The sequence below is a fragment of the Centropristis striata genome, chromosome 22 (assembly GCF_030273125.1).
Source record: "Centropristis striata isolate RG_2023a ecotype Rhode Island chromosome 22, C.striata_1.0, whole genome shotgun sequence".
NCBI lineage: Eukaryota > Metazoa > Chordata > Actinopteri > Perciformes > Serranidae > Centropristis > Centropristis striata.
The window spans coordinates 10,670,007-10,694,261 of record NC_081538.1 but is presented as its reverse complement, the minus strand read 5'-3'; the positions used below and the strand labels follow the sequence as shown (position 1 = coordinate 10,694,261).

Below are 24,255 nucleotides of genomic sequence, written 5' to 3'. Positions count from 1 at the left end.
TTTTAACTTGTCTCCAGTTTTACTTGGTATATTATCATAAAACTGAAACTTGTCATTGGACTCCAGAGGGTTAATAAAGTGATTAATCTGAATCATAATCTTAAAACCTGACCTGTAAACAGCAGAAACACTCCTTCACTCTTAAAGCGCACCGCGCATGCGCACTAGGAGCAGCCAGTAACGCTACCATGGCCCCTTTCAGGGAGGTATTGTGCTGGTATGTTGTTGTTTTCAAGGCATCTTCCTTTGCATATAATCAGTATTTTTGTAATGGAGCACCACATATGCTCCTGACAGGTATATCTGTACTTTAAGTGAGTCGAAACTAACGACAAATCTCTGTTCTGCTGATGCATGTAGTATGTTAGTTAGCACAGCTAGCGTTAGCACTATGGCAACCCTGGCTAACTAGTTACAAACAAGTCGTTGTGAATGACAAGATAACTGTTGTTTTAGCTATTATAATCACAGGTCTGTGAGACATGTGAGTAGCGTGGTGTTGAAATGTGAGTTGTTTTCATACCGGGTGTTTTCTTTCACAGGGAGAGAAGTATAAAAGCAGCATTTAGCCGGTTATTGATGGACAGTTGTTGAATTCAGGTAAGCTAACTTAACGTAGCTCACACTGTGTGTCGCCTGTGTGTCTTTATTTGCTGAAAATTACACACACAGGCTCAATTAATCGGAAATGGTCACCACTGACGAGATAATTGAGCCTAAATCCACGTCGTATTATTGCTCACTGTATCTAATCAGCAGCCAGAAACAGTCTATTCCAATCAGCTAATTGTTTGGATATACAGTCATGGAAAAATGATTAGACCACCCTTATTTTCTTCAATTTCTTGTTCATTTTAATGCCTGGTACAACTAAAGGTACTTTTGTTTGGACAAATATAGAATGACAACAACAAAAATAGCTCATAAGAGTTTAATTTAAGAACTGATATCTAGACATTTTTCATGGTTTCTTGAAAATAACCAAAACCATTCTCAAGAAAACCATGGAAAATGTCTAGATATCAGCTCCAACTCCAACGCTGCTCTGCTGGGAGGTATTTTTGTGTTTTTTTTTGTGTGTGCTAATTTTGTGTCTTTTTGGTGACTTTGTGTCTTTTTGGTCATTTTTACATCTATTTTGGGTCATTTTGTTTCTAAATTGATAATTTTGTGTCCTTTTTTGGTCATTTTTGCGACTATCTTTGGTCATTTTACATCTACAGTCATGAAAACATTCTTGATAATAACCAAAATCATTATCAAGAAAGTCATGGAAAATGTCTGGAAATCAGTTCTTAAATTAAACTATAATGAGCTATTATTGTTGTTGTCATTATTTTTGTCTAAACAAATGTACCTTTAGTTGTACCAGGCATTAAAATGAACAAGAAGTTGAAGAAAAGGGGTGGTCTAATAATTTTTTCCATGATTATATTTATCTTGTTGCTCCATCTCAGTTTCAAGCTGTTGTTCCTCCAGGATGAACGACATGAACCTGAGTCCTGTGGGCATGGACCAGCTCAGTGTGCCCTCTGTGAGTGCCAGCCACCTGGGTCTGCCCACTTCCCCCACACACAACACCATTCCCACACCAGGTAGGGAAGACTCTCCCAGCCAAGCAAGGAACCAAGCCTCACACACTATCCCTCACACACTGACTAGACCAACTTTAATAAGACTAAACATCATGTTTGTAGATGCTTCTCAAACTATCAGACCATGTTGAGATTTCTAGTCTAGTTGTTGGACTGAAACATGTTTCATTTGCAGGAAGATAAACTGCTGAACTATATATGATAGTAATACTGCATTTTTTAAAAACTCTTAAGCAGTTTCACATAGGGCTGGGTGATATATCAATATAAAAATATATATAGATATACATTTTTAAATGTGATATGGAATTAGACGATATTGCATATATAAATATAGTTAAATCTTTTTTTCTTCCTTTATTTATAAATGCTGCCCTTACTAGGGTTTGTCATATTTAATTATCTTTAAATGTTCGTTATTCTTTTCTCATATAAATAATATTTATTTCAGAAAAAGGTTGTCCTATTTTATTTTATAAGCTATTTTTATTTAATATATTTTTTTATTTAAATTTGCACTTTATGTAGCTTTGATTTTTTTTTTTTTTAAAAAGGTACTCCTGTTATACAGTATTTATGCTCACTTCAATAAACAGTTTCAATAAAACTACTTGTGACATGTCATATTTGACTTTGACTGAACATTTTCTCTCACTTTATTATAAATATATCGGGATATATATCGCATATCAATATTCAGCCTAAATATATCGGGATATGACTTTTGGTCCATATCGCCCAGCCCTAGTTTCACAGCGTGTTTGCTCCTGTCACAGTTTCAATAGTGGGTGCTCCACATGCTATACATGTTGAATTATGCACATTGTTACAAGCTCTACATACATTGACTTGTCCTCTCCTCTCTGTTCTGTGTAAACAGCCTGCAGTTCAGCCAATGGCTTCCCACTTGCACAGAGGGGTGCAGAATGCAATGTTTTTACAGGATCTGGTGAGTGCAAAATATTTTAAGGTAACTTTGACTCCCATAGTCCTTTCAAAGGCCGTTGGATGACAATGTCCCCCTTTCTTTTACCTTTTACATTTTAAAACTTTTTTTTTTTTTTTTACAGTTTCTGTCTATGATTTTTTTTCTTTTAAGAAAATATTCTTTTTATACCTGCCTGGCCGGTTTAGGGGTTCAGAGGGGTAAATGCTCTGGGATAGGATAAGGAACTGTGCAGTCGTATCTCTTTGCTGGTTTATAATCTTCTTCTTCTCATGTTTCAGGCATGCCAGTGGCCATCCCCAGCCTGGGTCCCTCCCTAGGCTCCCTTCCTTCTGCCCTCTCGCTGATGCTCCCCATGGGGCCGCTGAGTGACAGAGGAGTGATGTGCGGCCTGCCGGAGAGGAACTACTCCTTGCCGCCGCCTCCATACCCTCACCTGGAGAGCAGCTACTTCCGACACATATTGCCAGGTGGGCTTCCATTTGTGTGTGAGATAAATAACTAATTTGTGTTGAAATTCTCAAAGCAGACAGTCAGATTCTTGTGGTATGGATACTTGATCCCAGATGCTCTTATTTGCCTCTTTCTGCTGTATTTATTATATATACTCAATTTTTTTTTTTTTTTAATTTTTACTGGCAGCCAGAAATTACACCGGCATCTCACCATTGTTCATACAACAAGCTTTTTTTTTTTTTTAAATGACAGAAGGAAATGGGGGAGAAAAAATGGAATAATAAAATAATAATAATACAAAAAAAATAAATAATAATATATACAAGTGCATCTCAATACATTAGAATATGATGGAAAAGTCAATTTCCAGTAGTTCAAGTCAAATAGCCCCAACCAAGTATTGAGTCATATAGATGGACATATTTTTCAGGGGCCAACATTAACAGATTGAACATACTTTTTAAAATTGGTCTTTTGTAATATTCGAAAGTTTTTGAGACACTGAATTTTAGGTCTTCATTAAATGTAAGCCATAATAATTATAATAAAAAAATAAATAAATTAAGACATGAAATGTTTAAATCTGTGTGTAATGGATCTATATAATGTGTTATTACCACTTTTTGAATTGAATTACTGACAAACTTTTCTACAATATTCTAATTTATTGAGATGCACCTGTATATAGAACTACTAAATAAAAAAATATATTGATTAAAGTAAAAAAAAAAAAAAAGTAGAGTATTTCACTCTAGATAAAAATAAATGAATAAAATAACAGGTACATCAGCAGCAAGCACCTCAGTTGTAGTAAAGAATAGGTAGAAAGGATGTGTTAACCCCTTCCCTATTGTTGAATTTCAACTGAAATGATTAAAGTTAATAAGTCAGTCATGTGTGTTACTCACTTCCATGGTTTTGTCCTGCTGTAGGGATCCTGTCCTATCTGGCAGACCGTCCACCACCTCAATATATTCATCCCAGCAGCCTTAACATGGATGGGACCCTGTCTGTGGCCAGCAACAATCCCTCAGGTCTGGATCCCTACAGTGGCCCTGGAGGCCCACTGGAGCAGGGCCTGGTGCCCATGGACTCCAGACAGGTTAGCGGACAGGGAGACCTCCACCAGGCTGGAGCACATGAGCTGGACTCTACAGGACTGAACATGGAGTCACGTGTCAGCAGCCCCATGTCCCCTGATCGTATGGGAGAGGAGCTGGCCACGATGGACGGAGTCGGGGTGGTGGCGGTGTCTGACACTCAGCAGCAGCTCGGAGGGGGACGGCAGCCTCAGCAACATGAGGGACTCACTGGGGTGGACTCGTCTGGTGGGGTGATGCCCCTTCATGGGCCTCCTGTTCTTGAACTACCGGTTGTGATGGAACCGGATCACATGGGGGGCCGAGTGGGGAACGCTGGCGGAGGAGGAGCAGGAGGACTGGGGGAGCAGCTACATTCAAATGGGGAGCTGAACTCGGGTGTTGTCAGTGTGGTGCTCACTGGCTCCATGGCCAACCAGGGCCAGCTGGAGCCAGTGTCGCTCCATGGACACTCTGGGATGGGACTGGAGGCGGTGAACGTGTCCCCCATCACTGCAGAGGTGTCGCTGGGGCCAGAAAACAACCTGGTGCTGGTCAACTCCACCCTGCAGCTGGAGGACTCCACCTCCAACAAGGAGAACATGGTCACCGCCTACACCATCTGTGAGTGTATATTTAGAGTGGTTTCTTTAGATGTTAAAAAATTGGATACAGTCATGGAAACAATTATTATTATAATCTTGTTCATTTTTCGCAATTCTTGTTCATTTTAATGCTTGCTACAACTAACGGTACATTTGTTTGGACAAATATAATGATAACAACAAAAATATCTCATTAGAGTTTAATTTAAGAGCTGATATCTAGACATTTTTCTTGATAATGATTTTTGTTTTTTTTTATCAAGAAAACAATGGAAAATGTCTAGATAACAGCTCTTAAATTAAACTCTAATGAGATATTTTAGTTGTTATCATTATATTTGTCCAAACAAATGTACCGTTAGAGTTGTACCAGCCATTAAATATATAAGAGAGCAAGGAGAAAACAAGGGTGGTCTAATATTTTTTTCCATGACTGTATATTCTTCGATTTCAAAATCATGTTTTCTAGATCTGACTGAATTATTGGAAATCATATGTAAGGGATAATGTTCAGTGAGCAAGTCATTATTGTGTAATAAACCTTGATGGTAGATGCAGGACCCACTCCCATAAAACTATGCAGCTTATTGCAAGGCTACTTACTATAGAACAATCATTTGTTCTATTCCATTTTCCATATTCCATCATTTAAAAACAGGGTTGTCTGGGGTTTTAAAATGTAGTAAAATAAGTTAGCCAAAAATAAGGCCATGAAAAAGTAATAAACATCACATGATGAGATATTAAATTTTGTTTGGTTGTTACAGTTGTAATTAGTTGCAAGTTACCTCTTTTAATCCTGATTAAATTTGTTACTCCTTTACTCATCACTTCAAATTTCATTTCAAGTCCTTTCATTAAACCTTTTTTTAACTTTTAACCTTAATCCCTTTGTGCCCCTTCATTAAGAAAGAATGATTGAATGAGTGTAGCGCTGGAGAAGTGTTGTGTGCTCTCCCTACACATAACAATGGAATAACATTTTGTCTTGGGTTAGAGTTAAATAGCAAATAATTGTGTCTAGGTCAGTGCTGCTATCAAAGCAAAAAAGTATCAAGTAACTGTGATGTAAGTACTTGATTCGAATTGTAAGCATTACTACACTTACTTACTCGAAAAGTAAAAAAATGACAGTACTCAGTAATCAGTTACTTTATTATTAGTTACCACCAACACTTTAACACAAGTTAAAAAGTTTGCCACTACAGTTGCAGATCAATGTTGTGTTGGTATTAAAAAAATATTGTAAAGGTATTAAATTCAACTTAAGTATTTCTATATATACCCTGAAAAATGATTCTATTGATTTTAAAAATGCACATGCAGCCACAGTCCTATGCAGAAATATTACACCATTGGCGTAATTGACCAATCGAGTCTAGTTTTCCACAGAGTGGTGTGATAAACAGCTACAAATCTTTGTAAAATACTATAATTCCACCAAAATATATCATTTAGATTCCAAGTTGTTGAATAACCAGTCATAGAAATGAGCATGATCTCCTCAGCAAGCCTTTGACTTTGCAGGTTTGCAGTAAGTATGTGTGACTCTCATCTGTTGCAACTTTCATGCTGTTATTGTCTTCCAGGGTGCACACTGTGTGAGCGCTCGTATACCTCAGACTGCCCAGAGCACGGCCCGGTCACCTTCATCCCTGACACGCCCATCCAGAGCCGGGCTCGCCTCTCTCTGCCGCGTCCACTGTGCCTGCGCATCTCAGTGGCTGACGAACCGCTTGGTAAGAATATAAACCCACTGGGGTCCTAGATTTAATTTTAAAATGTATCTGTTCTTGCATGTAGAAACTAAAGACATTTCCTTCACATTTTGATATTTTTTAAAATTGGGGCGGCTGTGGCTCAGTTGGTAGAGTGGGTTGCCCCCCAAACCGAAGGGTTGGTGGTTCGATCCCTGACCATGGCAGCCTATATGTCGAAGTATCCTTGAGCAAGATACTGAACCCCAAATTGCTCCCGATGCTGCGTTCATTGGTGTGTGAATGAATTCCCAATGGTGGCAGGTGGCACTGTTTAGGGTCTCCTCTGCCACCAGTATGAATGTGTGAGTGAAAGGGTGAATGAGCGCAGTCTGTAGTGTAAAGCGCTTTGAGTGGTCGCAAAGCGACTAGAAAAGCGCTATATAAGTGCAGGTCCATTTACCATTTACCATTTAATCTGGAAGTACTTTTCAGTATTATTAGTACAAAGTAAAATCGCCATTAGGATTTATTAAGACGCATTGTATAAGAAAGATTTTTAAAAAGCAGTACATACATTGGTAGGTAGAAAACACTTCTATGTGTTCTAAGGCTGACCATCCTTAATCCTTAAAAGCACTTGACTTTAATGTGGTGTTTTTGAAGTTTTTAAAATTGCTTGGATTTTGAATAAAGTGCTTGACACTTAACAGTACTTTAACTTTATCAAGGAGTTGCCATTTTCAGGATTTGATATTTATTTGCTTTCTGCTCGAGATCAAGGTTATAGTTTGGAATTTTCAATTCATTTTTATTTTTGTTTTGACTTTTGGATTTCATTTTAGTTTCGATTTAGTTTGTTTTCAAAGAGTGTTTGCTAGTTTTGGTTCAGTTTTTTTTTTCTTCTATATTTTGTTTTAATTTTAGTTTGTTTTGTTACATGAATGCAAAATTAAAATTGTAGAACTGTGTGGAAATGGCCACAATACTCATTTAGTACTCTTTCACTACCATACTCGGAAGAAATCTTCATCTTCAGACCTGAGCCAAATAGCTTGGTTAAATGGCTTTTGCTGCAACATTTAAATAATGTTCTTGTTATTTAATTCTGCAAGACTGGAATGCATGCCGTTCATTTTAAAGCAAATGTTGCATAGCGCCACCTCCTGGAATGTCAAGTTCATTCATCTTTTAGGCTCAATGTTGTAGTATTTGCAGTATTTTTTCAGTTCTGAGAATATTTTTCACTGCTTATTTTAGCTTCAGTGTAGCTCATGATAATTAAGCTGTGACAGCCTTTCTAGCTGTTTCCCCCTCTATTTCCAGACTTGCTGGTTGTAGCTTCATGATGAATGAACAGATATGATAGATATATATCTTCTCATCTAATTTGCAGACCTGCTTGAAATATAGATTACAAATAATGCTTAGTCTATTAACAAACAGGGGACACGGTTTGAAAAATGTTGTTTTTATTTGTCATCCTTTTGTAGAATGCTTCAGAAAACACAATTGTGGTTGTTTATAGCCAAGTAACATCTATTTTAATGCGATTGAGAAGTGAAATAATCATTATACTCTACTGTAATTTACCACAGCTGTCAGGTGGTGGAAAAGCTTGAAAATGCAATTTGAAAATGCTTGAAAAGTGCTTTAATTTTACTTTGGAAGAGATGGAACCCTGATTTAGATTACTGACAACATGTGGTTATGCTCCTCCTAGGAGTTTTTGCACGGGATGTAATTCCTCCAAGGACCTGCTTTGGACCAATGGTGGGCCAGCACTGTAGCAACGTGGATCTCTCTGATTGGCCAGAGAAGGACACGCCACAAATATGGAAGGTCAGTGCTGTGGCTTTGGCTGGATCGTGGGTCATGGGTTGTTCCAGTCTGTTCAAAACAACATTAGAAGATGAACCCATTTCTCTGTTACAGATGTACCACAACAATGTGCTGGAATTCTACATCGTGACAACGGATGAGAATGAATGCAACTGGATGATGTTTGTTCGCAAAGCAAGGTAAGACGATGCTCAATGCTTCTGACCATCAGTAGTTTAGTTGAATCAATATGGCTGTAAACAGTTCCTCTTTTGTTTGTGTGTGTGTGTGTGCGTGTGTTTTTAAGGACCCGTGAGGAGCAGAACCTGGTGGCCTACCCTGCCAACGGTAAACTGTTCTTCTGTACAACCACAGAGATCCACCCGGACCAGGAGCTGCTCTTCTACTACAGCAGAGACTACTGCAGGCTGATGGGTGAGGCGACAGATGATTTGTAGGCCTGTCACGAAAACACATTTTTTAGGACGATATATTTTCCCAGAAACTATCACTATAAACAATAGTATCGATGTTGTTTTAGTTTTATAACGATATTAGAGCATGATAAGTACATCCTTTTCCACAGCAATGGATTTTTTCATTTTTTATCTCGAGAAAATAAAAAATTGTATTTGTAATGTGGAAAAAAAATAATTAAAATTTCCTGGATGAATAAAACATAAATCAATAAAGAACAACCAAAACAAATAAAATAGACTTTCAGGCTCTCTTAACAATATATTGCAATGAGATAATCATTATGTATTATATTATTTTATTATTAAAATAACATATCAGCAGCTGGAATGGCTGCTTGGGAAATATAGTTTTTTTGGGCTGTCGTGCTGCCTGTCAAACATTTGCAGCTTTACTTTAAACACAAAAAGCACAAAAAGTCACGCATTTAAACAACAATGTATTGGCTCCAGAAAACAACTATCAAGTCCATTTTTATATATCGAATGATAAGTTGATATAGTCATTATCGTGACAGGCCTAATGATTTGTTTGGTTTTTATTTGAAAGAAGCTGCACAGATTGGTTGGTTTCGACCATTCCACCATATTTTTTGTATCCGCAGGTGTTCCTCAGGTACCTGAGGGCCAGATCTGTCAATGTGGCAAAGAATGCTCCTCCTTCTCTGAGCTCAAATCTCATCTTGGCAGCCACAACAGTAACCACAGCCATAACCAACCTCCACACAACCACAGCCCGGCGCAGCAGGACCACTCTCAGCAACAGCAGCAATCACAGCAACAACAACAGCAGCAGCAACAAGAGCAACAACCACAGCAACACACTCACCAGGAGGAGAAGCTGACCAATGGGACCTCAAGCTCCTCGTCTTCCCCGTGGCCCTGCCACGCCCACAATGCAGGACAAACAAACAGTGATAATAACCATAGCAGCACCCGGGGCAGCAGTAATAGGAACTCTAATAATAATGTCTCCTCCAGAGCAAAAGGTCAGGGTCATGTGCGGGAGAAGAAATTCAAGTGCAGCATGTGTTCCCGGGCTTTTATCACGTCCACTAAGCTCAATGTGCACTTCATGGGGCACGTGGGGATGAAACCTCACAAGTGTGAATACTGCAGCAAGGCCTTCAGCGATCCCAGCAACCTCAGGATGCACCTCAAGATTCACACAGGTGTGTACAGGGATAATTGAATCTGTATTTTCAGGTGTCCTGTTGTAACACCCTGAGTTCCCCTGACAAGCCATGTGAAATCTAACCCTAGGCCTGTCACCATAACACATTTTTTAGGACGATATAATTTCCTAGTAACTATCACGATAAACGATAGTATCGTTGAATCAATGTTGTCTTAGTTTTATAACGATATTAGGAGCATAATAAGTACATCCTTTTCCACAACAATGAATTTTTAAATCTTGAGAATATTAAACATTGGAATTGAAATGTGGAAAAGAAATCTTAAAATATCCTAGATAAATAAAACATAAATAAATAAACTACAACCAAAACAAATAAAATGGACTTTCAGGCTCTGATAACAAAACATTGCAATGAGATAAACATGTATTATATTATTTTATTATTAAAAATCACATAAACAGCTGGAATGGCTGCTTGGGAAATATATATTTTTTTGGAAAACTTCATCGTGACCCCAGTTGGTTAACATCAGACCTGAACCAAATAGCTTGGTTAAATGGCTTTTGATCTTCTACAACATTTAAATAATGTTCTTGTTATTTAATTCTGCAAGACTGGACTGCGTGCCATTCAGTTTAAGGCAAATGTTGCATAGCGCCACCTCCTGGAATGTCAAGTTCATTCATCTTTTAGGTTCAATGTTGTGAGAGTTCACAGTATTTTTTCAGTTCTGAGAATATTTTTCACTGCCTATTTTAGTTTTAGTTTAGCTCATGATAATAATGCTGTGACAGAGCCATTCTAGCTGTTTCCCCCTATTTTCAGACTTGCTGGTTGTAGCTTGATAATGAATGAACAGATATGATAGATATATATCTTCTCATCTAATTTGCATAGAAAATTAGAATAAGTGCCTGAAAATGTCAAACTTCTACTCTGAAACATTTTCCACTTCTGCAACTTTTTCGCACTAACAGGTCAAAAAAACTACAGATGCACGGTTTGTGAGAAGTCCTTTACCCAGAAATCCCATGTGGCATCGCACATGCTCATCCACACCGGTGCAGAGAAGCTCAAGTGTGACCTCTGTGACCGGGCATTCATCAGGAAACACGACCTGAAACAGCACATGTTCTCTCACACACAGTAAGTAACTCATTCATTGTGCTCTAAGTAAAACTTTTTTTTAAATAGTTATGTAGTATGGTATCTTTTGCTAAAAAAAGACCTTGATCTCAATGACCCTGTTTCCATTTAGCAGTAACATGTGGTCTGAGTGATCAGCTCTGTCTGTGTTCTCACCTGGCAGTAGCTGCGTCTCCGCATACGTGTTTAGTGACCACTTGTGATCGTTTCCACTTCCCCGCTCTGTATGTAAATTAACACGTACATCATTTCCATTTGAGAAACACCAAATGCATTGCTGTTTTTAACCGTATGTCGTCCGGTTAAGATAACAAATCTTCCTTAGGCTACAAAATAAAGTTTAAGTGTTCTGGACATATCCTATGATCTGGTATTTTTTCAATTAATGATTAATCGCTGCATGCATACATGCGCAAAATAAAATATATATAAAATAAAAAGTGTGTGTGTGTGTGTGTGTGTGTTAAAATATATACTGTGCAAAAGCTTGTTTTGATAATGGATGCTTTTATTTTGAAAGTACGAAAAGAGACTTGATCTTGTCAATCGTAAAACAACTCAAGTGAGGTGATCCTATAACGTCAAGGAGTTCTGTGTTTTTATGTTTTAGCCCCCCAAGACGCATGACGTTATTTTTCACAGTAATCTTGCATTTTTAAGTAAGTTTTGTATTTAAATAAGTTTTGGATAAAATTAAACCTAGTAATTCATTCATCATTAAAAAATTCACAAATTGATCGATCGGCAGGGGAGGCAGTTGAGTAGGCGGTCCCTAATGTGGACAGGAGTCCATACCCGTTCTCTCTACTATCTGAATGTGGACACATGCGGCATGAACCACCTCCTGATGTGGTTTTTGACATCCATTCACAATGCGTCCTGAGAGTGTTTTTACCTGTATTTAAAGCTGTCCACTTCTGTTTAGTTCACTCAGACCGCATATTACTGCTAAATGGAAACAGTGTCAATGAAATTACATGATGAAATAAGGTTTTATCCCTCTCCACAGTGAGCGCCGGATACAGTGCCCAAAGTGCAACAAACCTTTCCTGAAGACCAACCACCTGAAGAAGCACATGAACTCTCACGAGGGCCGGAGAGACTTTGTCTGCGAGAAATGCCACAAAGCTTTCCTCACCAAATACCACCTGACCCGTCACCTCAAAATATGCAAAGGGCCCAAGACGGAAAGAGCGTCCCGTAAGGAGCAGGAACTGGATGAGGAGGAAGATGAAGAGGAGGAAGAGGAGGAGGAGGAGGACGGTAGGGGACGAGGAGGAGGGAGACTCGTTGACTCGGCCAGCAATGAAGACTGCGGGTTAGATGTTGGAGGATATAACTCTGAGAAGTCCCTGTCACCCCCTCATTGACAACACTGTGCCTTTTGAGATGTCTTGTTTATTTATAAACTTTACTACAATGCTGATGTTTACCTCTAGTTTTTGCCAAATATCAGTTACTTTGTCAAACTTGCAAAATCAGTACATTTTATTTGCCACATTTTACATGATCACAACTTTACAATCATGTCTAGTGTCACACAAGCATATCAGTGCTGCTAAAATAATTATAATGTAATATTATAAGACAACTGATAGAGATCTGACTGTGTTTCTTTTCATTCAACTCAGGCCTGTCTAATATTGATTGATGGGATTCATATAAGCTATCTTTCATTCATTGTTATCCATTATTCTGTTTTTTTTCTTTGACTCACTCGATAATATGGGATGAATGGCTGATATTCATTTGTAGTTGCACAATAATGTTAATTAAAACTTCTAATGCCATATTCTTGCATTTTAGTCCTTGTATGTAATTGCTAAATGGTCCATGCTTTTATTCTCTATTTATTAATTAAAAGCAGGATGATTTGTATTCCTGTATTTAATTTAATTTCTGTGTGAATGGAAGTAAGCCTCTTGAAAGAAGGACTCTGGGCATTAATGTAATATTCCTCATTGTGTGAGTGTTGACTTAATGTAATAGCTCCATCCTATCTGTTGCATATTGTTTAAATAAATGACCATTTACAGCTGTTTCATGTTGACTGATATACATGATAGAGCTGGAAGCATAAAATACTACTTCACTGATACCATCATTTTCTTGGGTCTATATCTGTTTTTAACCATAATGATCATGGACTGAAAGTCATCCCTTCCCCACCTGCTGTACAATCAACACACGATTTCATTGTAAAACCATATGGATAAAACAGAGAGCGCCCCCACCTGGCAGTGTGAATGTTTGCCTTTGTGACAAAAAGACTGGTCAACAGAATCAGAAATATTTTTATTGATCTCCTGGGTAGATTGGATTACAACTGCTATCATTCTAGAAAATAAACATGCATATAAACAAATCATGAGAAAAATATATAACAATATGGATACTACAATTTATAACAACGGTGTAAAATCTGAAATGGAATATATGGTTAAGTGTGTGTGCATGAATATTAGGAATGGATACTATGACGGAGTATTAGTGCCACATTTAGAGAAAAAAAAATTACGAGATTAAAGTCGTAAATATTTAATAACGAGAATAAACTCGAAAATATTGAATTAATTACGAGAATAAACTCGAAAATATCGAATTAATTACGAGAACTCAGAACTCAAATAGAAAAAAGTATTTTCTATGTACACATGGCCAATTGTATTACTGTCGGGTTAACATAAAATAAAGCAACACAAGGAGATAAATAGATACTCTAAATAGGTTTAAAATGCATAATTCTGATCACACTACTACTCTATGCAGTCGTATGCTCTACAGCATAGAAATAATATATCTTATCGAATTATTATTATTATTATTATTATTAATAATAATAGTAATAGTATAATAATAATAATAATAATAGTAAATAGTCTTTATTATGTCTATGCTCTGCAGCCTTGCGTTTGTTTGACGCCACCGGAAGTACTTGGTGTAGCTTCCGGTTAAAATACAAAATATGCAGCGCCGCAATTGTCATTCACTTCAGCGTGGTATGAATTATTTATATTTCCTACACATTGTACTTGTATTTTGGTTACATCACTTTTTGTACAAACTGTTATAATGTTGGTTCTAGAAAGTCCTCTTGTTTACTTTACCTGAAAATTCTGTAATGCTTACATGTAAGCTAGCTAACTTTAGCTAACCGTTAGCTAGCCGGTCGGCTAACTGCGCCCTACTTCTATCCGTCAGTCATGCAGAGACAGTTGTCATGCCTCATAGTGTTAATTGATGTCTAGCTAAAGTAAAGGTGCTTTGTTCTGTAGAACATGCTATGTGTTAGCAGTAACTTTGGTGGATTCTGTAGTTTCTTCATATCGTAGCTCAGTGCATGCAGGTTTTATCTCACATTGTTTTTCTGCTTCTTGCCTCAGCCTAAACAGAAGAGATATAGTCATGTTGACCCCAGCGAAGGACGGGATGCCCAGTATGATAGACAGGGCGCTGAGGATGAGGAGGGAGGAGCAGGCTCGGCAGGTGGTTCTGGCCTGGGCTGTGCTGAACGTGTCTCTAGCTGGCATGATTTACACTGAAATGTAAGTTGATCCAAGTTCAGCAAAGTGCTCTATGGCAAACATTAGCAATCATTTGTAATCTTTCCCTCTCTCAACGCTCCTCTCTATCCTCCTTCAACCTCTGTCTACGCTATTCTACTCTGTCGATCTGTTCTGTACAACGACATCTATTGCATGTCTTTCCGTCCTGAGAGGGATCCTCCTCTGTCTCTCCCTGAGGTTTCTTTTTCCCTGTTAAAATAGTTTTTTGAGGAAAAAATAACTTGACTTAATGTAGTAACTGTACATATATATATTTTAATCTTAGTAACCAAAACTATATTTTGTTCTTTCATGCTGTGGTTTGGTTTGAATGACACTACAACTGTCTGAGTCTGAGTCTGTCCTACTGTCTCCCATTTCTCCTCTTCCTGCAATTCTAACTGTATGTGTCTTACTTTTTTTTAGGTCAGGGAAATTGCTGAGCAGATACTACAACATCACCTACTGGCCTATCTGGTACATTGGTGAGGTCCCACTCCTCCCTCATTAATTTAAGCCGGTGTCTGTTGGAGTTAAAAAGTCATGAAGTGTTTTCAGTTGTGTGATATTAGCTTTTTTGAAGACCCTGTATGCTAACAGTGTCCTTTTCTTTCTGCCCTCATTTACAGAACTGGTGCTAGCCTCTCTATTTAGCCTCAATGCTCTTTTTGACTTTTGGAAATATTTCAAATACACAATGTCTCCCTCCACCATTGCTGTATCCCCTGCGCAGCATCAACTACTGGGTTTGAGAAACACAAGTAAGGATCTGATTTTCTTTAGGTTTTTGCCTGCAGAATGTATATTTTTCACTCCTTTTGTTTTGTTCTTTATGGGATGCATGTAACTACTCATAGGTACTTATTTTGAAGGATTCATTAACTAGTTTATGTCTGTCTCCTTGCAGGTATTCAGGCCTCTCCGCCCCAAAAGCCAGAAAAAAAGGAGACCCCAGCTCCAGCCCAGTCGTCTCCGCTCCAGGGCCAAAGCGTGCTGAGTTTCAGCCCCTCTCGTCCGGCCACCACCAGCCCCAAGTTCTCCCCCAGCTGTGTACCCGGGTACAGCCCTCCTCTCAGCAGCCCATCAACCCCAAGCAGTGCAGGGGGGCCTTTTTCCCCCTCCGTGGCCTTTGGGAAGGTATGCACATCACATCACTCTTATCTCACCTAGTCTTGAGATGTCTGGAGTGAAAAGGATGAACTTCCTCTCAAGTTAATCTCTCTCTTCACATTGAAAGCATCATGTTCTTCCTCTCTCAGGTGTTGAACTACAGTCCCTCCCCCGGCTCCTCTCCCTACCCCAGCAGCATTGGACCAGCAGAAAGCTCAGGCTTGAGAGCTCGATACCGGACGTCACCCTCAGTGTTTAACTCCCCTGGGAGCAAGGAGGACTACATGGAGGATCTGAAAAGCCTAGAAAGGTTCATTCGCACAGAGGAGGAGAGGAGTCACCGCAGTCAGCTCGGTACAGTGAACTTTATTCATCCAGAGCCAAAATCGGAGACAGGCAGATATAAACCAAGAGTTTTTATATTCAGGACTTTAGAGGATTGAGTCATTATTGTCTCAGTCTAAGTGAGAAAACATTTAGCCCCATATAATACAATAAAGCTGTGCAATAATCAATTGTATTTTCAGTTATGTTTTGGCTTCCAAACATTATGAAAACAAGATAATTGAGATAAAGCAATTATTTTAAAATGATGCTCTTGTTTTGTCTTGTGTTCGAAATCCAGAGCACCTGTTTCTCTGCAGCGACACATTTTTAGGCCTGTCATGATAATTACTATATCGACTTATCATTCAATATATAAAAGTAGACACAATAGTTTTTTTCAGGACTCAATATATTGTCATTTTACATGTGTGACTTTTTGTGCTTTTTTGTGCTTCCCAAGCAGCCATTCCAGCTGTTTATATGTTATTTTAATAATAAAAAAATATAATGCATAATGTTTATCTCGCAAACAACAAAGCTTTGTTAACAGAGCCTGAAAGTCTATTTTTTTTTTTTTGGTTGTAGTTTATTTATTCATCTATTCATCAATATTTTGATATTTCTTTTCACATTTCAATTCCAATTTTAATATTGTCGAGATTAAAAAAATTCATTGTTGTGGAAAAGGATGTACTTATGTACTTAAATTATGCTCTAATTTCGTTATAAAACTAAAACAACATCAAAACAACAATACTATCGTTTCGGGGAAAATATATTTTCTTAAAAAATGTGTTATCATGACAGGCCTACACACTTTCACCAGTTTTTGCTGAGTTACTGGCTGAAATATGTTGAACATAGTTTACCAAAATGTTTATTTATTATTATTTATTTAAATGTATTTACATTATGTTATTCAACGTTTGCTTTATTTACCCTTTTTTAAAATTTTTGTTTTCCATTGAAATGTATTAAAGTTAAAGAAAATTCAGTGTTAAAACAACCCAAATAATCATGAATATGTTGTCATCGAGCAGCATCCCTATGATCATATAATGGTATTATAATGGACTGGTGATTCCACAGGCAGTCCAGAGTCTGTGTCTCCGAACCACAGCCCAACATTTTGGAACTACAACCGATCAGTGGGAGATTACGCCCAGAGTCTGAGGAAGTTCCTGTACCAGCCGGCCTGCCGCTCTCAGGCCCCGTCTGCCCACAAGGATGAGACGGACCTGGGCTCCAAACAGGCTGCAGAGGAGGTCTGTAAAAAATTAAATTTTTGTGAAAAGGCGATATTGGTTTTCAATATGAGACATGTGAGTCCGTCAGTTTTTGAGTAGAATATATGATTGGCATGAAATTATATCTGTTGCCTTTTCTGTTATGCAGGTATGGGCCAGAATCACAACCAGTCGCCCTGTGGTGGACCGTATAGACAGCTGGACAGCCAAGCTAAGAAATGTGAGTGTTCAAACATAATTACAGAACTACAGTCATAGAAAAAATGATTAGACCACCATTGTTTTCTTCAATTTGTTGTTCATTTTAAGGCCTGCTTCAACTAAAGGTACATATGTTTGGACAAATATAATGATAAAAACAAAAATAGCTGATAAGAGTTAAATTTAAGAGCTGATATCTAGACATTTTTTCTTGATGATGGTTTTGGCTATTTTCAAGAAAATCATGGAGAATGGCTAGATATCAGGTCTTAAATTTAACTCTTATCAGCTATTTTTGTTTTTATCATTATATTTGTCCAAACAAATGTACCTTTAGTTGTACCAGGCATTAAAATGAACAAGAAACTGAAGAAAAAGGGTGGACTAATATTTATTTCCATGGCTGTACATACTCAAGAAACTCTCCCAAACCTCTAAACCTCCTCCTGTTTTTGTCAATTTTGTTTTTTTTTGTTTACTTTCTTGAGAACAAATCTGTTTGTGTCTTTTGCAGTGGATCAGTGACACCATCTTGGTCCCCCTGGTGAAGGAAGTGGACTCTGTGAACAGCCAGCTCAGGAGGATGGGCTGCCCTGAGCTCCAGATAGGAGGTAAACCGTCTGCAGAGAACAATCTGTTTTGTCCTTATGAGTTCAGTGTAAAGTGGTGGTCATGCAAGTATATTAAAGCCATTGGATGGAAAATTTTACATGATAAAAATACATTTATATAAGCTGCTTACTAGTCAACCAAAGTAAGAACCATACATTGTAAAAGCTTATGGGTTTATCATGTTTTATTGCACAAACAATAATGAGCTTTAGCACTTGGAATAGGGATGGGAATAATTCATTTTTGATCGATCACATAGAGTTGTTAATCGATATGTGTATTTTTAAATTTTGTCTTTGACTCTGTATCAGTATCACTGAACTGATACATGCTGAGCATTCAGTTCTGCGGCCGTACGTCAATCAACCAAGGAGCTGAGAATTAAGTTGGATAAAGCTACAGTTTGCAAACTGAAAGTTGCAATATCAATTGTAAAACACACTGAACTGCATGAGTATTCATTTGGGAGAAACTAGCTTACTGTATCAAACCTTGCTAGCATGAATTACTGAGTTTGATTTGATTCAAAACTTATTTAAACACAAAACACATTTAAATATGAAGATTACTGTGAAAACTAACCTTATGCCTCTTCAGGGGCTAAAACATAAAACATTGAACTCCTTGACATTATCTTTACAGTTTAATCTCAGTTGAGATTGTTTTATGATAGACAGGATCAAGTCTCTTTTCGTCCTTTCAAAATAAAAGCATCCTTTATCAAAACAGGCTTTTGCATAGTACTTTATTTATATCTTTTATTTTGCCCATGCATGCATGCAGCGATTATTTGGTCGTTAACGCTATAGATAATCTACGTGGCAGGTTTCTTCCAAACGCCCACCAATAACTTGGCTATCTAAATTAAAGGGCTCCTGAAGCGAGTGCCTTCATGCTACAGAAGCTGAGCTGATTTTTAAAAATATTTTGTTTAATGGATTTTATTTCTTTTCTTAAAAGTAAATATGTTTATATGAAACAAGTGCAATGCACACCAAGATATCGGTTTGTTTAGGAGAATGTATTACAAACATTTCCAATAATATGGAATATATTTCAAATATGACCGTTACTAAAATTGTTACTGTGATTTCAATATATTCTTCTAATATTTCTAGTCTCACTAGTTTCCGCTCTTTCTTCCACCAGAGGCCAGCATCAGCAGCCTGAAACAGGCAGCAGTGATGAAAGCCTCGTCCATCCCCACCATGAACTCTATTGTTCAGTATCTGGACATCACTCCCAACCAGGAGTATCTAGTAGAGCGTGTAAAGGGTAAGTTTCAACTAAACACTGCCTGACATTTAATGTACACCAAATGTGATACTATGTGTATGTGAGGGGGGGGCATGTTCTTTCATGGTGGTATGTGTTATTGTGGAACACATTTTTTAATTCTTAGTTGTGTGCTTTTTGTTTTGTGTCCTGTCAGAGCTGGCCCACAGCGGCTGCATGAGCTCCTTTCGCTGGAATCGTGGTGGTGATCTGAAGAACAGGAAGTGGGACACAGACCTCCCCACTGACTGTGCTGTGAGTACACACACACACACACACACACACACACACACACACCAAGATAGTTGAACAACCGCATATTTTCTTGAGTAATTGATTATTAATTTGGGCTGTATAATCCCAGCAAATTGTGAAATATGAACATCACAAGTTTGACGATGATTGATGATGATTGATGTCCTTTCTGGCAGAGCCAGAAAGGACATCAAAGCCCTGATGCTAACTTCCCCCATGTGGTAGCTGTGTCTTACAGTACTCATGAGAAACAAATGTCAAACTCGCTGACCTAAAGTCTCTTATTAAAGGAGTAGAGGAAGAGTCAAAAACTAAATGTATTGCTTATACTGTGGACCAGTACTACAATGACAGTATGTAATAAATCAGTCAGAGGGACCAAATCACAACTTTTCAAATCAAAATTACTTTATTTATCCCCGAGGGGGCTTTTATCAGATCCCTATATTCAGATTCCTGTACATTCCTGATACACGTCACAATCGCAGTGTCGTCCGAGCACTTGGCAGGACTCAGAGTTGTATTTGAAGTCTTCTGTGTACAGTTTGAACAGGAATGGAGCCAGAACAGTCCCTTGTGGAGCCCCTGTGCTGCTCATTAATGTCCCAGAAACACAGTTCCCCAACCTGACATACTGTGGTATTCCTATCAGGTAATCTGGGATCCAGGAGATAAAGGACAGGTCCACTCCCATCTCTGTCAGCTTGTTTTTGAGTATGTTGGGTTGGATGGTGTTGAATGCACTTGAAAAATCAGAGAACATGATTCTCACAAGAGCGCCTGTTTCCTCCAGATGATGTACTGTGATATTTGAACTACATCAAACTGATAATAGTCCATTTTTTGGTACACAGTAAAAAACTGTATTCTTATGTGATTGGTAGTTTTGCTGTGAGACACCTGATGACCTAACAATCAATCAAAGCAGAGTGTCCCTCCAGACCGTCCATTCTAACATCAACCGTAGCAGTCTGGGTGGCTTTCCCAATCAGTGGGGGATCCCCGGCCAAATACTTCCCCTCATACTTTGTTTTTCCCTCCAGATCCTCATGCATATGTTCTGTACATACTTGGACTCCAGACTTCCCCCACACCCAAAGTACCCAGATGGGAAGACTTTCACTTCACAGCACTTCAGCCACACCCCAGACAAACCTGGTGAGTACACACACACACACACACACACACACACACACACACACACACACACACACACACACACACACACTGGCCAAATGGAAAGGAAGCATATTGAAAGATTTGTGATTCCACTAGTTGTGTTTCCATCAACAAATTTCTATGCACATTTTGAAGATTTGCATCAGAAAAGCTTGATGGAAACACCAAAATATGATCAAACTTTAGAAAATGCACATAAAGGTTTTTACACTCGTTTGAGTTGGTTTTTGACTGATTCAGCTGTTTCTGCTCCGTTGGAAAACCCAGAAAAAAACATTTAAAAGCCCGACTGAATCCAATTCATGAAGACGACCTCTTTTGTTGTTATTTTTTCTCTCTGATGCAATCTCCACCTCTTCTACTGTTTACTGACAGATTAGCCTACAGCAATACATTACACTTCCATCTTCTCACCAAAGTACGTTTATGCAGCTTTGTTTATTTGCTCTAAACCAGTTGATGGAAACGTTCCTAATTCGCCTTTTCTTTAATGCAACACTTCAAAATTTTGCTTCAAAATTCACTTCGGCTTTAATGGAACCACGGCTACTGTATGTCTCCAAGCACCTACTTTCTATCTCAATCAAATCAAATCAAAATTACTTTATTTATCCCCAAGGGGAAATTCAGTTAGTCTGGTAGAATCTCTGTTAGGATGAGACAGTCTGATGGCTGTAGGAGAGAAGGATCTTTTGAATCTCTCCGTCCTGCAACACAGAGAGAGGAGCCGTCCACTGCTGTTTTTTGGGTCCTTAAAGGTTTTGTGTAGCGGATGATCTGGGTGTTTCAGGATGGCTTGGAACATATTGACAGGTCATCTCTCCATCACCTCCTCCAGTGTGTCCAACCTGGCTCCAACCACAGAACCAGCTCTTTAGACCAGTCTGTCCAACCGCTTTGCATCTCTGTGTCTGATGCTGCCTCCCCAGCAGACTGCAGCATAATACAACACACTACCACCACAGACTGATAAAACATCTGCAGCATCTTACTACAGATGTCAGGAGATCTGAGCTTCCTTAAGAAAAAGAGGCGGCTCTGCCCCTTTTTGTAGAGAGCGTCTGTGTTTAGGGACCAGTCCAACTTATTATCCAGGTATACACCTAGATACTTAGAACTTGGTACTAATCTGTACTTCACTTCATGCTGTTTCAGTTCTTGTGTCCCTTTTTGTTTCACAGATGTTACCAAGGAGAGCCTCTTCTGCATCCACCAGAGCAGTACCACTCCCCCTCATTACCAACTCATCTACCAGGGACATATCTACAGTTTACCCAAGGTGACGGCAAAAACAACCAGTGTTCCCTCTCTTTTTTTCTCCTTTTTCAAAAATAAGTTCTCTATTTTCCAAGCTCCTATAAAACAGGCTGCGCTCTTATGTTGCCCTTATCGGCTTAAATCAAATCCCAAGAAAAGTCAGATTTCCAAATTTGGTCCCCTCTAAGTTGTGCTATTTAAAGATGTCTGATGTGGCACTGTAAATCAAAAATAAGATCAAATCTTTTTTACTGACTCCCTCAGGGATTAAAGTTTTCAAATGCTTATAAATTGCAGAATAATGAATACAAAGTGCATAAAAATAACAGAGGGAGCATTGTAGCACACATTTCCAACAGTAAGACAGGATATACAGCTGAACACACAAAACATTTGAGAAGTAAATCTGTTTTTCAGAGTTGTGTAAGCTACAGTCATGGAAAAAATTATTAGACCGCCCTTATTTTCTCCTTGCTTTCTTGTTCATTTAATGCCTGGTACAACTAAAGGTACATTTGTTTGGACAAATATAATGATATTGATATGATATATAATGATAATGAATTATATTGATAATGGTTTTGGTTCAGAAAACCATGGAAAATGTCTATATATCAGCTCTTAAATTAAACTCTTGTAAGATATTTTTGTTATCATTATATTTGTCCAAACAAATGTACGTTTAGTTGTACCAGGCATTAAAATGAACAAGAAATTGAAGAAAACAATGGGCTAATAATTTGTTTGTCTGATCTTTACTAAAATATTATTTGTTCAATTTAATGTTGTGAAGCCTGAGTTGTACATTTGTGTCTTTTGCTTAAGTATTCATTTGGATAAATTAACCTCTTTTATCCCATTTTAGAAAATGTTAGTGAATTTAGTACCATGTCTGGTTATAAAATCAATTGGATGAAATTGGCACAATTTCCTTTAAACTCAATACTGCAATTAAGCAAAACAACCTCCGAAAACTTTAGCCGTACAGAGGTAGACCTATAAAGGTTGTCTCATCTACTACTGTAGCTCTTTGACTGCATTAACATGACTCCATCCTGATTTCTATTATAGGGCAGGAACAACCTGTTCCACACGATCCTCATGTTCCTCTATGTCATAAAGACGAAGGAGTCAGGGATGCTGGGGTGAGTAGTTCTACTTCTGCTACTAAAATCCCATAAATGCCTGCCTAGCTTGTATGGTATATGCCATTTCAGAGAATAATGAAATATTGATTCATTTTCAGAAAAAAGGTCAAACACCAAAGCGCAGATTGAATTTTGATTTAAAATGATCACTCTGACCTTGCTTGTGTTCTGGCGGATAATTGAATTGCTTTTCATACTTTCCTCAGGAGGGTAAATCTCGGCCTCTCTGGTGTGAACATCTTATGGATATACGAGAACTGATGCGTCATCATTTACCAAGCAACAAAAAGCCGCAAGTGGATTTTTCCCACAATGCTGTTCGGCTTAACTGGTTGGAATACCACCCCAAGTTATGGACTGGGGCCCTTCAGAAAAGCAGCACTTCACTTTGAAAGACAACAAAAGCATATTTTTTGGACACTTTCTCAAGTTTCGTGGACAAATTGGTTCTGTTTTGTCATTTTAAGGACAGATTTATGTTATGCTTATGATAAGAACCACAGAGCTGTATTTTTAACATTTGGTTTTCTGAATTTGTATTTTGAGAATGTACCAGCATGGCAGCCTTGTAAATAATATACCTCAGATTTACCTGGTGAATTGTAAAGGGCTCAGACCCATTTAGCAAGAATGTAAATACAGTATGTGTGGACCTGACTTTTGTTTCTTCAGCTTCAATAACCTTTTGCAACTGGTATGCTGTTTTTCTCCCCTGTAGTTGAATGATTGTCTGCCGTAGTAGGGATGCTCCTGACAAGCTTGAAGTCACCTACAGAGAGTGTTAAAGTCTTCTGTAGTAACGAAGCATCCCATAGTCCTAGGCTGCGATGCAACAAATAACTATGTACAGTTTTAATTATTTTGATATGCGATAGAGAACAAATGAAAAGTCTTTGACTCACCAAAGTCGTTTTTCTGAATACGTCTTTTTCAAAAGCTGTGTATCTTGACGTCTCATGTCGGCCATTTGTTAAATTTCAAACCTTGTACATGTTTGCCTGTTTTCAATAATGCCATTTTACATTTGTCACATGAGACTTGAAAATAAAATTGAGATATTAAAAAGCAACAGCTGAAGCATGGTCATTCCCCTGCATGTAATTATATTTTTTGACTATTGTAGGCATCCACTTGGT

General features: G+C 38.2%; 2 protein-coding genes across 2 annotated transcripts; both read left to right on the top strand.

Moving 5' to 3' along the window:
* Nucleotides 1-256: 256 nt before the first annotated feature.
* On the top strand, nucleotides 257-13,002 carry prdm4 (PR domain containing 4). Its single transcript, XM_059326416.1, has 13 exons — nucleotides 257-314; nucleotides 543-600; nucleotides 1,480-1,595; nucleotides 2,476-2,544; nucleotides 2,823-3,011; nucleotides 3,930-4,700; nucleotides 6,271-6,420; nucleotides 8,102-8,220; nucleotides 8,314-8,399; nucleotides 8,507-8,634; nucleotides 9,281-9,847; nucleotides 10,795-10,963; nucleotides 11,973-13,002. Exons 3-13 carry the CDS (start codon nucleotides 1,481-1,483, stop codon nucleotides 12,331-12,333), a joined length of 2,724 nt encoding a protein of 907 aa, XP_059182399.1. The 5' UTR covers nucleotides 257-314; nucleotides 543-600; nucleotide 1,480; the 3' UTR covers nucleotides 12,334-13,002.
* Nucleotides 13,003-13,892: 890 nt separating this feature from the next.
* Nucleotides 13,893-24,188, top strand: tmem209 (transmembrane protein 209). The gene is made up of 15 exons (XM_059326369.1): nucleotides 13,893-13,962; nucleotides 14,347-14,508; nucleotides 14,935-14,993; nucleotides 15,138-15,269; nucleotides 15,416-15,645; nucleotides 15,768-15,972; nucleotides 17,035-17,210; nucleotides 17,341-17,412; nucleotides 17,908-18,004; nucleotides 19,155-19,280; nucleotides 19,438-19,535; nucleotides 20,579-20,693; nucleotides 21,896-21,993; nucleotides 23,043-23,116; nucleotides 23,326-24,188. Exons 2-15 carry the CDS (start codon nucleotides 14,369-14,371, stop codon nucleotides 23,378-23,380), a joined length of 1,677 nt encoding a protein of 558 aa, XP_059182352.1. The 5' UTR covers nucleotides 13,893-13,962; nucleotides 14,347-14,368; the 3' UTR covers nucleotides 23,381-24,188.
* The last annotated feature ends 67 nt before the right edge of the window (nucleotides 24,189-24,255 follow it).

Excerpts from the sequence above, each read along its gene's own strand:
- tmem209 (XM_059326369.1), top strand. The coding sequence starts at position 14,369 with ATGTTGACCCCAGCGAAGGACGGGATGCCCAGTATGATAGACAGGGCG. Across the intron at positions 14,509-14,934 it reads GGCATGATTTACACTGAAAT|GTCAGGGAAATTGCTGAGCA; the intron begins GTAAGTTGATCC and ends ACTTTTTTTTAG. Across the intron at positions 17,413-17,907 it reads GGACAGCCAAGCTAAGAAAT|TGGATCAGTGACACCATCTT; the intron begins GTGAGTGTTCAA and ends TGTCTTTTGCAG.
- prdm4 (XM_059326416.1), top strand. The coding sequence starts at position 1,481 with ATGAACGACATGAACCTGAGTCCTGTGGGCATGGACCAGCTCAGTGTG. Across the intron at positions 3,012-3,929 it reads CTTCCGACACATATTGCCAG|GGATCCTGTCCTATCTGGCA; the intron begins GTGGGCTTCCAT and ends GTCCTGCTGTAG. Across the intron at positions 8,400-8,506 it reads ATGTTTGTTCGCAAAGCAAG|GACCCGTGAGGAGCAGAACC; the intron begins GTAAGACGATGC and ends TGTGTTTTTAAG.